Source organism: Dromiciops gliroides, chromosome 3, assembly GCF_019393635.1.
Source record: "Dromiciops gliroides isolate mDroGli1 chromosome 3, mDroGli1.pri, whole genome shotgun sequence".
In the NCBI taxonomy this organism is placed as follows: Eukaryota; Metazoa; Chordata; class Mammalia; order Microbiotheria; family Microbiotheriidae; genus Dromiciops; species Dromiciops gliroides.
The window spans coordinates 642,261,009-642,277,171 of NC_057863.1; the positions used below are offsets into that span (position 1 = coordinate 642,261,009).

Sequence of the window (16,163 nt, forward strand, 5' to 3'; positions counted from 1 at the left end):
AGCATTCTAGGCATGGGGAAGAGCCTGTGCAAAAGCACAGAAGTGGGACCTGGAATGCAAGATAACTGTCCTGTTATCCTGGAGCCTTAGTCCCCAAGGAAAACCAGAAATGTTCTTTTCTTCCTCATTAGGCAGTGTGGTGTATGGTAGAAAGAACACTGGACTCGAGGTCAAAAGGAACCTAGATTCCAGTCTTGGCTCCATACTTTCGAGCCACAGAGTAGCCTCTGCACAATGGAGCTCATAATCCCCGTGCTCCTACCTCACCGGGAGTTGTGAGGGGAGTACTCTAGAACTGGCTCTTGTGAGTTATTTCAGATCTACCGTCCCCCCAACCTCTCTTCACCTATTCCCATGGTCAGGCAGTAAGTGCCTAGCATGGATGGAGTATTCCCTGTGTGCCAAGCTGTGGTCTGGGCACTGTGGGAGCTGTAGAGGAAGAAGACACGGTTCTCACTGTTAGGAAGTCCCCAGTTTAATAGGAAAGACAAGGTACATACTATGGAGTGGCTAAATAATATACAATATGAAAACAGAGCAACATCAGTTTGTAATGGTGTGGTTCTTTCTCCTTTAGGGAGTCTTTCTCCCCTGTCTTTTCCTGTGGTCCATCTTGCATTTGTCCTTCAACTCCTTCCTTTTGGCTCTTTCATAGCCCTGCCTATACCTGCCTACTCCCAAACCTGTGGCAGCATTGCCACTCTTCAGAGTCCAGTGCCTAAAACTTGCTCAGCTCCAGGCCCCAAGTCATGTACTAATTTGGGTCCCTTTAACACCTTACAGCAGTCTAACCTTGTGGGGAAAGCACTGGATTCGGAGTCACAAAGGCCTGAGTTAAAATCCAGCCTAAAGCTGTGTAACCCTAGGGGATTCATTGTGCCTTAGGCACCTCCCTAAAACTGTTGGAAGCCAGAGATGAGCCTCATCCACATCAGGAGGAAGTACCTGATCCAAATCTCAAAACTTTCTTGTATATTCATACTTGTGGGAAGGGGGAGAAAGGCAGAGGGTGGGATGGGAAGGGGGCCCTTTCTTGATTTAAACTCCTTTCCATTTTTTTTTTGTGTTCTTAGAGCCATGTTTATGTTTCTCTTCAAAAGGAAATTCAGTCAAGAAGTTCAAGAGAGCTGCCGAGAGATTTCTTCAAAAAGCAATACTCCTTCATGTCCCTGCCCCCCACACACACTTTTGAGTCCATGGTTGGATCACAAAGGAAGGATTCCTGAGACTGTGACAGGATTGAATTCTTGGTGCCTCACCTCTCCATAGCAATCCAACCCTAGCTCATACAAACACCAGGTACAGGTAACGCCTGGGAGACCTAGTCTGTGGTAAAGTCCGAACTTGCCACACCGTCCCCATGGCTCAAACCCATGTCCCCTGCGTCTACCTCAGCAGTTCCTCTACCGCAGCGGCCCAGAAGATAGGCCCCTTGGTTCCGAATTGCCTTCAGTCCATGTCCAACGCTCCGGCGAACAGCAGAGGAAGAGAAGTAGAAAAGGAGGGGATCCAGGCCAGCGTTGAAGGCGCTGAACATCACAGCATACTTTCGCCAGCTTGGGGTGTTGCCTTCAAAATACCCAACCACATGGGAGATATTGTAAGGTGCGAAGCAGAGCAGGAAATTGAGGAGAGTCACCAGTGCCAGCCCCACAGCTCTCCGCTGTCGCTGTACCCCCACCTGTGGTTGGCCAAGCATGAGGCACACAAAGCGCCAGTAACAGAAGATGGTCACCACCATGGGCAGGCAGAAGAGGACCAGAAAGAGCTCCAGCCGGAAGGAGAGAACCGTATCCTTCTGGTAGGAAGTAAAATTGTCATAGCACACGTCCCTCTGGTTGATCGTTGTATTGTTTGACTCCTGAAACTCCACCACGATGACCACAGTGCAGTGTCCAAAGGACAGGATCCAGGCCACCACAGCAGCGGCCAGTCCATATATGGGCCGCCGGGAGAGCTTGTACTGGACCGGGAAGGCCACCCCCAGGTACCGCTCGATGCTGATGGCGGCCAGCAGCCACGTGCTGGTGTAGATGCTACTATAGAAGCCGAAGGTGCTGAGAGCACACACCACCTTGCCCAGAAACCAATGGAAGTCTTGGGCGGCCTCAAGGATCTTGAAAGGCAGCAACAAGAGGAGGAGCAGATCTGCCAGAGTGAGGCTGAGCAGCAGGATGTGGATCGGGGCAGGGTGGGGCTGCCGGACTCTTCGGATGAAGGCACGCAGGGCCACAAGGTTGGCCGGGAGGCCGATGAGAAAGGTCAGGATGTAGAGGGAAAGGAACAAATACTTTTCTGACTTGTAATCCTCCATTCAGCTGGGGTAGAAAGGAACAAAATTAGGAGGAAGCCCCTTAAGCCTGGGTCACCCGGTCTCCCATCGACTCTCTCCTCCCAGGAACCTTGCTGTCAGCGCTGCCTGCTCACACCACCTGTCAGTGCCCCACAGAGTAATTATTGACTTTGCCTTGGGCGGGATATTAAGTCCCAGTTATTACATTTGCCATCATGTACCTCTGGGGGTGGGGGACCAGCCTCTACCTTCTAGAGGGTGTTCTTTCTTTGTCTCCCATAGCCTTCCCAGTGCCATCTGACAGTGTAGGAAGAGGCTCTGGTCACGTTCCGCTTAGAGAAATGAAGAGTGGAGAGCCTGGCCCATTATGGAGAGTGGGTCACTTTCTTGGTCTTTCCAGCAGTCTCTGGGTTTCCCCTGAAGACCCTGCTTTGTTCCTAAACCTCAGGTGGAGCTATAACTACAGCAGGGAGACCTGGGCTTTGCCCCAAAATATCCAATCTAGAGGGCACTGACAGTACTTGTAGGCTTCGCTATTCTAGAAACAAGAGGATTTAGATCCTGGTGAAGAAGAAGAATTGGCTAGCTGGGCTGGGCTGAGCTCCTCCTGCTCTCCTACTCCTCTCCTAATCTGTTCCTAATTACCCCTTCCTTAGGTGGGCCTATTTCATCACCCACCCTTCCCCTGGGTATGGTTTGTGGCCTTTGCTCCAACTCTCCAAATTCCTAGGTTTGGTTCTGGCCCGAGTATCCAGTCCTCCCCAGCCCACCTCGGCCCCCTTCACAAAAAGCAGATTTTCTTTCTCAGATCCCATTCCTATTTTACCTTATCTTTGTGTTTAAACTATGTGTAAGGGAAGCTGGTCACAAGCTGGATAGGTTTGTGAGTGGGAAGGAGTAAATGAGGCAGGAAGAGGTGAGGTGGCCCTAGTCTAAACGTTCTTACTCTTGGGTTTGCCCTGGGACATTTCATCAAACTAGTGTGCCCTCACTGTAACTGAGACAGGGCATTTTTTTTACTGCCCTCAAACCTCTCTACTTCTAATTAGGAACCACTTAGGCTTTCTGGTGCCCAACATCTCTTTTAATCTGTCCCCTCTTATGACTCTCTCCCAATTACTTCTGTAGTCCTGGTCCGCACTTCCATGGGTTTCCCCCCTACATTATCCCCTGCCTCCAAGCCTCATCCCCATATCCATCTTCAGCAGTATCCCCTTACATGACCACACCCTCAGCTCTAGTGCCAGCATCCCATTTCCAAGAGCACAAGCAATAGGAAGCTGATTGCCTTGCCTGTTAGGGAGATGGCTTCTGGAATCAGCCTCAAGTAGAAGTCTTCAGTCTTCTGGGTAAAGGCACAGAATTTAGGTGCTGCTACCATCAATTTCATGTAGGAGGCAAAAGCAAGGAACCTAGCTGGCTAAGGGCTTTTATACCAAGATAAGTCACATGGTCAGAGAGAGGAAGGTCAGTAGTTGAACTATCTCCTCTAAGCACCCCAAACCAAGTTCTCATACTTCTCGCCTCAATTCTTGCAACAACCCTGTGAGGTAGAAGTTATTATCCTCATTTTACAAATGATAAAACTGACGTGAGCAAAGCTAAAGTGATTTGTACAGGGTCACACAGCTAATAAGTGTCCAAAGAAGATGCTGATGGAATTACAGATCCTTCGAGTGTTTGCCATTAGTAAAAGTGCTCTGGAAACAAATGCTCCTCTTCTCTCTTGGAACATTGTCTGAAGTTGTCCTACATGTATGTTTTATGATCCTCTTAGAAATGCAGTTCTCTTCCTATTCCTTCCTGACCCCCTCTGCCTTCAGTCTTTATTTTCCTCTTACATGGGGTTACAGTCTACTTCTGTGTATCCATGATACCTTTTCATTGTGACTTTCTTTCCAAGATTTATAGAAGCAGCTTATTCCTAACCACGTTAAAAAGTTCTTGAAAATTATGGAATCATAGCTTTTTAGCACTGGACCTTGGAAGTCATCTAACCCATGGAACAGATAACCTAATCCATGGCCCAGGGACTCTCAGCCTTTGACCTTGGTCTCAGGTGCTGACCCAAAACTTTATTCTTTCTTTCTTTCTTTTTTTTTTTTTTAGTGAGGCAATTGGGGTTAAGTGACTTGCCCAGGGTCACACAGCTAGTAAGTGTTAAGTGTCTGAGGCCGGATTTGAACTCAGGTCCTCCTGAATCCAGGGCCGGTGCTCTATCCACTGCGCCACCTAGCTGCCCCTATTCTTTCTTTATTCATTATGCCCTCCACATTGCGTTCACTCAGAAATCTCTGACTGTAGCTCATGTCTTTAGTTTTCTAAATGTAGATAACAGGATTCCCAGCTTCTGTATAAGCACTCTTGGTAATGAATGCATAGCAGGTAGAGGACAACCTTTATTTCATTCCACCAAAAAACTCCACAAAAAAACAGATACAAAAACTATATGAAGCATTTCATGAAATCACCCTGATGTCATAGTCCTCTTTGAGAACAAAGGGGGCTGCTAGATGATGCAGTGGATAAAGCACTGGCCCTGGATTCAGGAGGACCTGAGTTCAAATCTGGCCTCAGACACTTGACACTTACTAGCTGTGTGACCCTGAGCAAGTTGCTTAACCCTCGTTGTCCCAGAGAGAGAGAGAGAGAGAGAGAGAGAGAGAGAGAGAGAGAGAGAACAAAGGACAACCAACAACATGAAACATTTAGAGTAGTTCATAAGCAATAAACACAATTATCTTCCCTTTCTGGTTAGGTCTTGACTTTCCCACGAGGGCCCTAGTAACCTTCAGGGGTGTTGACACCAAAAATGGAATCAAACTTGAGGTTACTGGTGGGGACATCAGCTGCAGGGTCCTACAAACTTAAAGTTTCTCCCAGACTTGTAGTGCCACCCTGTGGTTTGAACTTCCCCAGAAGGCAAATATATTTGGGGACTGCTGGACAGGCAAGCCTGTACTATCTAAATAACTAATGCTAATTGTGTGAAGTAATGTATAGGTCTTCTGCTCCACCATTCTGTTGATTTAGCTGCTTATTGATCCCCCCAGGTATGGGGCCAGTGGGCAGTCTTCTTGTTCTAAGAGGCATTTGGCTTAGGAACATCCTTTCTCTAAAAGACCAGATCCCCATACTCTTCTAAGAAATCTTCCTTTTATGACTAAAAGCCCAGATGACAAGACCACCATGACTAAGAAATCAAAATCCCATCTCCTTTGCAGAAGAGATGGGTGTCCATGAACACCCTCAAGGCCACGTGATAATCAAATGTTCCTGCCTCAGGGCAGCCACTTATGGGTGCTAGGGTGAGGGTAAGGGACACTGTTCCCCTTTCCCCACATATAGGTCCGCTTTTGACTGCCACCATCTCAAGATCATCCTGAAGACCTGGAGAAAAGGAAGGAGCCTCACAGGGCTTATGAGTTCTGCTGACTCACTGCTATATTAGCCAATCATCAAGCGTTTATTAAATACTTAGCACAGTGTCTAGTATGTCTTAAATACTTAGTCAAGGCTTATTGAATTAATTAAATACCAACTATGTGATAGGCAGTGGGGAGACAAAGGAAAAAAGGCCCCTGCCCTCAAGAAGTTTACATTTTATTAAGGGAACAGCATACAAGTAAAATACATAAAATACAGCCTGGGTGATTTATTTGGGTGGGGAGGACATTAGCAGCTGGACGGGGTGGGGAAAGCAGGAAAAGGCCTTGAACTGACCTTGGAAAGAAAGGAGGAATTCTAAAAGGTGGAAGTTGGGAGGGAGAGCATGGCAAGTTGGGAAGCAGCAAGTCCAAAGACTTGAAGTGACATGTGCATGAGGTAGGTAGGTGGTGTGCTGGCAAATGTTTTAACAATTAGATCTCCACAAATTTATGGAACTTAAAAAAAAAAAAAGTTTAGTCTTCATTATTATCATTATATCCCAGACACTTGACTAGCTGTGTGACCCTGGGCAAGTCACTTAACTCTCACTGCCCTGCAAAAAATTTTTTTAAAAACAAACATCGGGGCAGCTAGGTGGCGCAGTGGATAAGCACCGGCCCTGGAGTCAGGAGTACCTGAGTTCAAATCTGGCCTCGGACACTTGACACTTACCAGCTGTGTGACCTTGGGCAAGTCACTTAACCCCAATTGCCTGCCTTAAAAAAAAAATTATAAAAAAAAACAAAACAAACATCATATCCATCATGTCCTCAAGTCTAGACAGTCCATCAAAGCAATCAATCAAGCTGAAATTTGTGACATTTGCTGATTTCTGAGGTGTGAATGTGTACACTGTACATTTAAGTCTACTTTTCTGAGCTGATACGAGCTGACTCTGGCTTACCCCTGTATATAAGGAACATCAAGAAGGTCAGTTTAGCTGCACCATAGAATGGACAGATTATGTAGAATGAGATTCTAAAAGTAGGTTCAAGGCAAGACTGTGTCAAACAGAAGTGTTTGTCTTTGACCCTAGAGGTAATGGGGAGTCACTGAAGTTTATTGAGTAGAGGAGTGACAGGATCAGATCAGTGCTATAGGAATACTCATTTGGTAGCTTATGGGACAACATGAAGGGGTGATTCCTTCCACAAGAGTCTTGGCCAACCCATTCATTTTGGGGGCAGACATGGTCACCAAAACCCATCCTCCAGAATGTGCTGAAGGATCACTCCAAAATAACAAAAATCACCAATTCCTCTTGGAGCAGCCACAGTTACTGTGATTCGTTCAGGTGCTGTCTTTTGCCCTCAACAAAGTGCCAGTGTCACCCTCTAGGGAGAAGCATAGCCATCAAAGAGTCTAGGCAAATGCACTGTCCAACAGGCTCATCAGACTGATCAGGGAATGTCCCCTGACCCCATCGTAATCATGAGAAAAGGTGACAATCATTTTTTAAAAATAAAAATTTTTATTTAAAGTTTTGAAATCCCTCCTTCCCTCTCTCCCCTCCCCCCTCCCTGGGGCAGTTAGCAGATATGGGATATACATGTGCAATTATATGAAATATTAACATATTAGTCATTTTGTACAAGAAAACTAGAATAAAAGAAAAAATGAAAGAAAGCAAAAAAATAGCATGCTTCAGTATGTGTTCAATCAATATCAGTTCTTTCTTTGAAGGTGGAGAGTATGCTTCATCATTCATCCTTTGGGATCGTCTTGGATCATTGTATTGCTGAGAATAGTTAAATCATTCACAATTCTTCATCACAATATTGCTGTCACTGTGTACAGCCTTCTCTTGGTTGCAGCTCTTCTCTATACATCAGTTCATACAAGTCTTTCCAGACCTTTCTGAAATCATCCTGCTTGTCATTTCTTATAGCACAATAATATTCCATCACCATTATATACCACAGCTTGTTTAGCCATTCCCCGATTGATGGGCATTCCTTTAATTTCCAATTCTTAGCCACCACAGAAAGAACTGCTATAAATATTTTTGTACAACTAGGTCTTTTTCTCTTTTGGGGGATGTCTTTGAGATATAAACCTAACAGCAGTATTGCTGGATCAATGGGTATACACAGTTTGATAGCCCTTTAGGCATAGCTCCAAATCGCTCTCCAGAATGCTTGGATCAGTTCACAACTCTACCAGCAGTAGATTAGTGATGGCGGCAATCATTGGCACAGAGCCCTTTGTCATTCCATTCATGATGTAGATTGTAGCCCATCCATGCCTGTCCACCTTGTGCCACTGTTAGTCCATGTCCTCCCCCAAAACTGTCCAGCCAGTTAAGAAAGGTTAGGAAGGAGCAAAGGCAGGATTGGAGTTCTAAACCCAGCACTCTGTCCATGCTACCCAGCCCAGTTCTGTAGGTCTTTTTGAGATGGAGGCATCTTATTTTCCAGTTTTTCATTCTCTTTAGCTCCTTTGCTTTGAGAGGCAGCCTGAGGAGAAAGCTCTGGAGTCAGATGACTTGGGTTTGCCTCCCCATTCTGCTGTTCACTGTCTCTGTCATCTGGGGGATGTCATTTAGCTTCTGTAGGTCTTCAGTCCATCCCTCAAGGTTCAAAATGAGCTGAGATCATATAAAATGTCAAAGGAAGGGTTGAGGCCAGGATTGAGAAACCTCCAAACCAAGCCCAGTTCCATCATTTTTTCCATTCTCCACTGTGCTACCTCCTACACAAGTTGCTATTTTAGCAATTCTTAACTTCAGAAATTTCCCTCCAAGAACTCTGGAGGGGAAGAAAGAGAGCAATGACTTGCATGAGCTGGAATCTATTTGTTCACTCCCAAACTCTTTAAATCTTGCTTCATTTGCAAGACCCTAGCATTTCCCCCTCCTGACTCTAACACAGACTGTGAAAATGAGAACCTGCTTATGCTTGAGGGAAGGAAGAAAGAGCCAGCAAAGTCCTATGTCATCTCTCTTAAGCCTCCTCACTTCTCTTTCTCCACATAGATGCCAACTCGTTTCAGCATCCATTAGTTAGGGGACAGGACTGCTGGTACCAATGACATTTCTCTTCTTGGTATTAAATTATCTCATCTATTTGGTGCTCCAGCCCCAACCACCTTCTTCCCTCCAGTCACCAATGAAGAGGTGGTTCCTGCCAAGGCCAAGGCCAGTCCCTCTACTTGCTCTCTGGATGTCATCTCATTCAGTCTCCTCTGGGAGCTAGTGCCTTAGATTATCCCCTTTCTCTTATCAGCCACCTCCTCCTCTGATGCCTTGCAAGCATGCCCAGATGTCCTCCATCCTTAAAAATTACCTTCACCTTGGGGCAACTAGGTGATGCATTGGATAGAGCACCGGCCCTGGATTCAGGAGGACCTGAGTTCAAATCCAGCTTCAGACACTTGACACTTGCTAGCTGTGTGACCCTGGGCAAGTCACTTAAGCCCAATTGCCTCACCAGAAACAAAACCAAACAAACAAACAAACAAAAATAACCTTCATTTGACTATAACATCCCCATCTCTCTCCCTTTGACAGCCAAAGCCCTAGAAGAAGCCATTTACATGGATCACCTTCCCTTCCCTTGAGCTCTTCCACATCTCAATCTGACTTCTTCCCCCATTATTCTACAGAGATATTGTTACAGGTTCCCAAGACTTCCTTCTCTTCCTTATGCCTAGCACCCTGTAGGTATTTGATAAATCCTTGCTAAACTGAATCAAGATGCACTGATACTCCCCTAATTTCCCCCTAAACTTGCCCCTCTCCCTGAGCCTTACAGTTCAGACCCACATCCCCTTTCAATAGTTGTTTCCCTTCCATACCATTTCCTCCCTAACTTGCTCTCCACTGGTAGGGATTCCACATCAATCAATCAATTAAACATTTATTCAGCACCTACTTACTATGTATCAATTATGTATTAGTTTCATTATGGTATGCTTGCACAATTCTGGATAATTGATGATGCTCTCAAGCTTTCCCAAATACCAAATGAGTAAAGCAAGGACGTGTGCTTGCTCCCATGCTTTTTATTATTTGTTTGTTTATTTTTGTGGGGTAATGAGGGTTAAGTGCCCAGGGTCACACAGCTAGCAAGTATCAAGTGTCTGAGGCCACATTTGAACTCAGGTCCTCCTGAATCCAGGGCCGGTGCTTTATCCACTGTGGCACCTAGCGGCCCCCTCCCATGCTTTTTAGCTTGATGTTTTCAACAATGTTGTCAGACCCCTTCAACAAGGATGAAAACAGCACCAAGGTCAGCTACTGCACTGATGGTAAATTATTTAACTTGAAAGGGTACAAGCCAAGACTAAAGTGGAGGGAAAGTTGGTGCATCGTTTTTTGTTTGCCAATGACTGTGCACTCAGTGCAGCCTCTGAAGCTGAGCTGCAACAAATGTGCATCAGTTCTCTGCTACTTGTGCTAATCTTGGCCTAACAACACCAAGAAAACAGCGGTTCTCCACTGGCCAGCACTGCCCCATCCATACATGAAAGGAGAGATTTTGAATGCTGTGGGTAAGTCCACTTCGCTTGGCAGTATACTTCCCAGGGATGTCCACATAGATGATGAGGTTGACATACACATTGAGCTCAGTGTTTGGGAGGCTCTGAAGGAAAGTGTAGGAGAGGAGAGGTATTAGGCTGACTACCAAACTGGAAGTCTACAGAGCCATTGTGCTGACCTCATTATTGTACTCCTGTGAAATCCAGTCAGTCTACCAGCACCATGACAGGAAATTGAATGGCTTCCATTTGGATGGTCTTAGGAAGATTCTGACAATCACCTGGCAAGATAAGGTACTAAACACGGAGGTCCTTTTTCAAGCTGAAATGCCAAGAGCAGAGAGCGCAGCTCCAATAGCCAGGCCACATTGTTCAAATCCCAAACATATGTTTGCCTAAAGGACTATTTTATGTAGAACTCACACAAGGCATGCGTTCACATGGAGGTCAAAAGAAGTGATATAAACAGTGCCCCACTTTAAGGAACTAAAAGTCAAGTCAAAGAAAGGCAAGATGAGCAGACAGAGAAAGGTGAGGACCATAGAAAGTTTCTTCAGTAACAAAGAAGACCGAGGTGCACCCTCAGAGGAAGATGTCAACAAGAAAAATATGAATTGGTCTCAGGCCATAGAGGTGCTCAAAAAGGACTTTGAAGATAAAGTTAGAGAAGTAGAGGAAAAAATGGAAAGAAAAGAAATGATACAAGGACACTCTCAAGGTCTCTCTGAAGAGCTTCGGAATCGATTGTGAGACATGAGAGATACTGGCACAGGATCACCCAGCATGGCGTGCCCATATCAAAGGGCGTTGTGTTCTCTGAGTAAAGCAGATTTGCACTAGCTCAAAAGAAATGTGAGATGCAGACATTTAGAGCCATCTCCCCTCCAAATGTTCATGTGGACTGTTTGCACCCAGCTTTCCAAGCTTATATTGGCCTGATCAGCCACAGTCAGACACACTGTGACTTGACTCCAACATAGTGATGTCATTTTGGTCCTCTTCCAGAATGAAGGACGATAGCAGCAACTATGTATCAGACGCTGGACTAGGTTGCTGGAGACTTTTTTTTAATTAATAAAGTATTTTATTTTTTTTCTGTTACATGTAGTTATCATCTTTTGTTTATACAAGCTTTACAATTTCAGATTTTTCTCCCTCCCTCCCCTCCCTTCCCCCTCCCCTAGACAGCAGGTAATCTGATATAGGTTTTATATATATATATACACATATATATACATATATATACATATATACATATATATACACATATATACACATAATAACATCAATCCTATTTCTGCATTAGTCATGTTATAAGAGAAAAAAATCAGAGCACTGATGAAAAACCTCAAAATAGAAAAAAACAACAGCACCCAAAACAAAAGAAATAGTATGGTTCAATCAGCATCTATACTCCGCAGTTCTTTTTTTTTTTTTCTTGGATTTGGAGATCCTCTTCTATCATGAGTTCCCTGGAACTCTTCTGTACCATTGCATTGGTGAGAAGAATATAGTCCATCACAGTAGGTCAACACTCAATGTTGATGATACTGTGTACAATGTTCTTCTGGTTCTGCTCATCTCACTCATCATCAGCTCACGCAAGACCCTCCAGGTTTCTCTGAACTCCTCCTGCTCATCATTTCTTACAGGTGCTGGAAACTTTTTAATTGTTTTTACATCAGTCCTCCTCTTTGTGACCCCATTTGGGGTTTTCTCAGCAGAAATACTGGCGTAGTTTACCATTTCCTTCTCCAGCTCATTTTACAGATAAGGAAACTGAGGCAAACAGGGTGAAGTGACTTGCCCAGGGTCCCACAGCTAGGAAGTGTCCGAGACCATTTTTGAACTCAGAGACAAGAGCCTTCCTGACTCCAAGCCGGGAACTCTATGCACTATGGTGCCACCTAGCTGCTGGGCTGGGGTTACAAAGCCCAAAACAAAGCATTCTCTGCCTTCTAGGAGCAGTAAGTACAAAATACATGTCATGAGGGGAGGCCCCCCCCCCTGGCTAGAGGGGTCAGGGAGAATCTCATAGAGGACCTGGCAGGAGGTGTGCTTTAAAGAGATTCAGGGGGGTAGCTAGGTGGCGCAGTGGATAAAGCACTGGCCCTGGATTCAGGAGTACCTGAGTTCAAATCCAGCCTCAGACACTTGACACTTACTAGCCGTGTGACCCTGGGCAAGTCACTTAACCCCCATTGTCCCGCCAAAACAAAACAAAACAAAACAAAACAAATAAAGAGATTCAGGGAAAAAAAATTTAAAAACAAAAATAAAGAGATTGGGGGGTCCCAGGAAGGGGAGGCCATGTGTGTGGTACAACCAAGAATGTCCTGGCTTAGAATTAAAGGACTCGGGTTCAAATCCCACCTTCAGTGTTTACCATTTCTTCATCCTTGGACCAAAGCCTCCTTGGGCCTCCATTTTCTCATCTGTAAGTGAAGTGGTTTCTGAGGTCCAGCCCTTCATTCTCTCTTCTCTCAGAACCCAGTTGTTTTACCTTCTATTCCCTTACTCCCACCACCACCCCTAAATCCAAACCTCCCACATAAACTGAAAAGGCAAGTAAGAAAGAATGGCGTCCTTCTTGGTTACTCTCCACCAAATTTATTTGTTTAATTTAGCTTTTGTGATTTTACATAAATGTTAATGAGCATCATCATGATTTCATTGGAAAAGCAGAAACTCAGTGAAAAAAATGTTCTGGGGAACCAGGCTCTCTCGTATCCCTGGAGGCCTACAGGGGTACCAGGGGGAATGGGCCACAGCCTCCACCCTCCACCCAAGTCAGTAGCAAACTCCAAAAATACCTTTTTACCAAATATTCAGACATTGGATGCTTTTCCAATAGCTCAAATTATTGTTCTTGTCTTTTTACCCCCCAAAAGGCACAAAAGCACCTGATTAATCATTCCACCTTGCCCCCTCCCTCCCAGGGATGGACCTAGGAAATAATGGGTGTCTGCCACAAATGGGAACTGAGAAAACATTCCTTTGAAATCCGGCTGCTCTGTGCCAAGTTAGTCCTGAATTTCTAGGGAAATTGTATTCCCAAGTGGGCTCCTCCCTGCAAATTTCCCATGTCCCACCCAATTGATCTCATCCCTGCCCCTCTAGCCCCAGAGCCTTTGTCAGTCAGCAATGCCTTCCTTCCCCAGGGAGCTCAGCTTGCCCTCCAACTCCCATCTTTCACTCGCTCTCCATGGCCTTCACTCCATGTTCCCTCTTTTAACTATTAGACATTTCCTTCTCCTGTCTATTTCTCTCTTGTATTCCTGACCCACTTCTGACATTTCCCCGGCAAAGACCTGAAGCCTCCAACAGACTCCTGAACAGCCTGTGGAAGTCCCTCTGGAAGCCAGATGATGAGAAGTAAAAGACAAGGGGATCCACGCAGGAGTTGAGGGTGCTGAGCAGCAACACATACCCACGCCACCCCGGACTTTTGCCCTGGATATAGCCAACAATATGGGAGGCATTGTATGGGCCAAAGCAGAGTAGGAAGTTGAGCATCGTGGCCCCTATCAGCCCTGCCACCCTTTTCCTCCTCTTCCAGCTGCTCCCCTTGCTCAGGATCCACATCATTTGACCATAGCAGTAGCAGGCAAGAACGAGTGGAAGTCCAAAGAGGACCACAGCCATTTCAAGTCTGACGGGCAGCACAATAGTCAGCTGCTCTTTCCTAAAATTCAGGTAGCAGGTCTTATTGGTTTGTTGCATTGAGAAGGAATCCCCCAAATATTCAACAATATAGACCACGCTGCAGTGGGCCCCTGACAGCAGCCAGCAGCCAACACTGACCAAGCCTGCCTGGCCGGTTCTCGACCGGGTCTTGTACCACAGAGGGTAGGCCACCCCCAGGAATCTTTCCACACTCACGGCGGTGAGGGTGAGGGAAGTGAGGTAGATGGTGGTGAAGAAGAGGAAGCCTGAGAGGGGGCATAAGAGGAAGGGCAGAGTCCAGTACATGCCATTCGCTGCCTCCACCATCCGAAAGGGCAGGAAGACTAGCAGCAGCAGGTCAGAGACGGTCAGGTTGAGCAGAAGAACATCTACGGCCACAGGGCGACGCCTCAGTTTACCCACAAAGACAATCAGGGCCACCACATTGAGGGGAAGGCCGGTGAGGAAGATGAAGAGGTAGACCCAGAAGTAGAGCCAGTGGCTGCCAGGGAAGTAGCCCTCAACTACGCTCTTGTCCATGGTGGTTTCTGGGAGGGAGGGAAAGAAAAGGATTCAGAGTGGGAAAGCCTTCTGGCTGGTGGATGGAATCAGGAAGACCACTTACTGGCCAGTCACCTGACCTCTCTGGGCCTCAGTTTCCTTACATGTAAAAGGAAGGGAAAGGACTCCCTTTAAACCCATGAGCCTACAGTGCCACAATCTTCTGCAGCTTCCTGGTCCCTCATTCCCCTCCTTACCCTCATGCTCCCTTCACTGTCTCTGTGGAAACTTGCTTTTCTCTCCTCCTCCAAGACATCAGAACGTGCTTCCTTTCTCTTGCCCCTTCTCTCCTTCCCCCGATCCCTAGTCCTCACAACTGCCCAGGCCTCTCCCTTCTCCAGGGGTTCCCCAAGCACTCCCCTACTCACCTCGGTCCCAGCCTGCTCCTTCCCAGTATCCGAGTGTCCTCTCTCTTCGCTAGGACTGTCAGAGGGGCAGGGCACTTGGCTTCTTATCTCTTGGGCACCATAAACATTGAGCAGTGAGGTCACTGTTCAGTGGCAACACAAGAGGTACTTTCATCTCTTAAACCAAGAGATGGAAATATGCAAACAGGCAGTCAAATTTCATAGCTCAAGTACAAACCCTCCTGAGAAGGGTGGAAAGGCTTGTCCATGGCCCCCTGGACTGTCTCCCCCAGGGGACGATTTCCAGGGGCTTAGGTCACAGATACTCCTCCCTGATTCTTGAAAAGGGCAGAAAACTTCAGACTTATCCCATCATGCTCAGGGGCCACTGATCTCCAAGACCATTTCTCATCTTTTTTTTTTTTTAGGCAATGGGGGTTAAGTGACTTGGCCAGGGTCACACAGCTACTAAGTGTCAAGTGTCTGAGGCCGGATTTGAACTCAGGTACTCCTGAATCCAGGGCCGGTGCTTTATACACTGTGCCACCTAGCTGCCCTCTCCAAGACCATTTCACTTAGTCTTAGACCTTTTCTCCCTGGTCGTAGTCAAGGCATCTTGCTCTGCCGACTTTATTTCTACCCTCTGGTGGCCACATGGGAGGAGGACACCCTGCCCACGTATTTCTTCCTCCTTTCTCCTCTCTCCAGGAAGGCTTTCTCCAGGGACACTCATCCTCTCCCACTTTCCAACGCATGCCCTGAGGTCACATTCCCAAGTCTTTCCTGAGGGCAGGGGCTATCTCGAGGTGTTTGAGGGGCAGTCATGTGAGAGGGTTGATACTTGCTTCCCCTTGGCTCTAGGATCGTGGGGTGGGGGATGCAAAGAGGCACACTTAGGTTCAACAAAAGGAGGAAAAAACATGCTAGCCTAGAGTAGTTTAGAGTAGGGGCCTGCTAAGGTAGGGAGCCCCCACCCAGCTTTGAAGGCTGGCCAATGATGCGTTGGGAATGTCAGAGTGGATGCCCATTTGCCCCCTCGGTGGCCCCTGTTCTGGCTCTGAGGCGGCACCTCCTCCTTGCCCCCTTTTCGCACCCCTGCTCCCACAAAGGATTTCTGTGCGTGTCTGAGGTTGATGAGGAAGGACTGTGGGGTCATGAGGGGGAAGTTACCTCTCTCCATGCCAGGCTCCGCCTCCTCCATGACCTCTTCATGATTCAAAAGGAAGCTCAGTCCCCGGCAGAGCAGATACAGAAGGGCCAGCAGGTGAGTCCTGCTGCGGCTGAGCTGTGGTCCCCTCTGGCCCGCTGCTTCAGGGCCTGGGAGCCCCCTCTTGCCTTGAGGAGATGCCCAGGACCCTCCAGCCCCACACCCCTTCTGCCCAGAGTCC

General features: G+C 46.7%; 2 protein-coding genes across 3 annotated transcripts; both read right to left on the reverse strand.

Moving 5' to 3' along the window:
* Window positions 1-474: 474 nt before the first annotated feature.
* FFAR2 (free fatty acid receptor 2) lies at window positions 475-2,314 on the reverse strand. Its single transcript, XM_043993881.1, has one exon. The coding sequence runs from the start codon at window positions 2,312-2,314 to the stop codon at window positions 1,322-1,324; it is 993 nt and encodes a 330-aa protein (XP_043849816.1). The 3' UTR covers window positions 475-1,321.
* A 10,359-nt stretch (window positions 2,315-12,673) lies between these two features.
* On the reverse strand, window positions 12,674-16,150 carry FFAR3 (free fatty acid receptor 3). Of its 2 annotated transcripts, none has more exons than XM_043996936.1 (2): window positions 15,946-16,150; window positions 12,674-14,415 (listed from the first exon to the last, which is right to left on the reverse strand). In XM_043996936.1, the coding sequence occupies exons 1-2, from the start codon at window positions 15,974-15,976 to the stop codon at window positions 13,433-13,435; spliced, it is 1,014 nt and encodes a 337-aa protein (XP_043852871.1). In that variant the 5' UTR covers window positions 15,977-16,150; the 3' UTR covers window positions 12,674-13,432. The 2 variants fall into 2 exon arrangements, with proteins under 2 accessions (XP_043852871.1, XP_043852872.1); XM_043996937.1 differs by lacking the exon at window positions 15,946-16,150 and adding an exon at window positions 14,797-15,017.
* Between the last annotated feature and the right edge of the window lie 13 nt (window positions 16,151-16,163).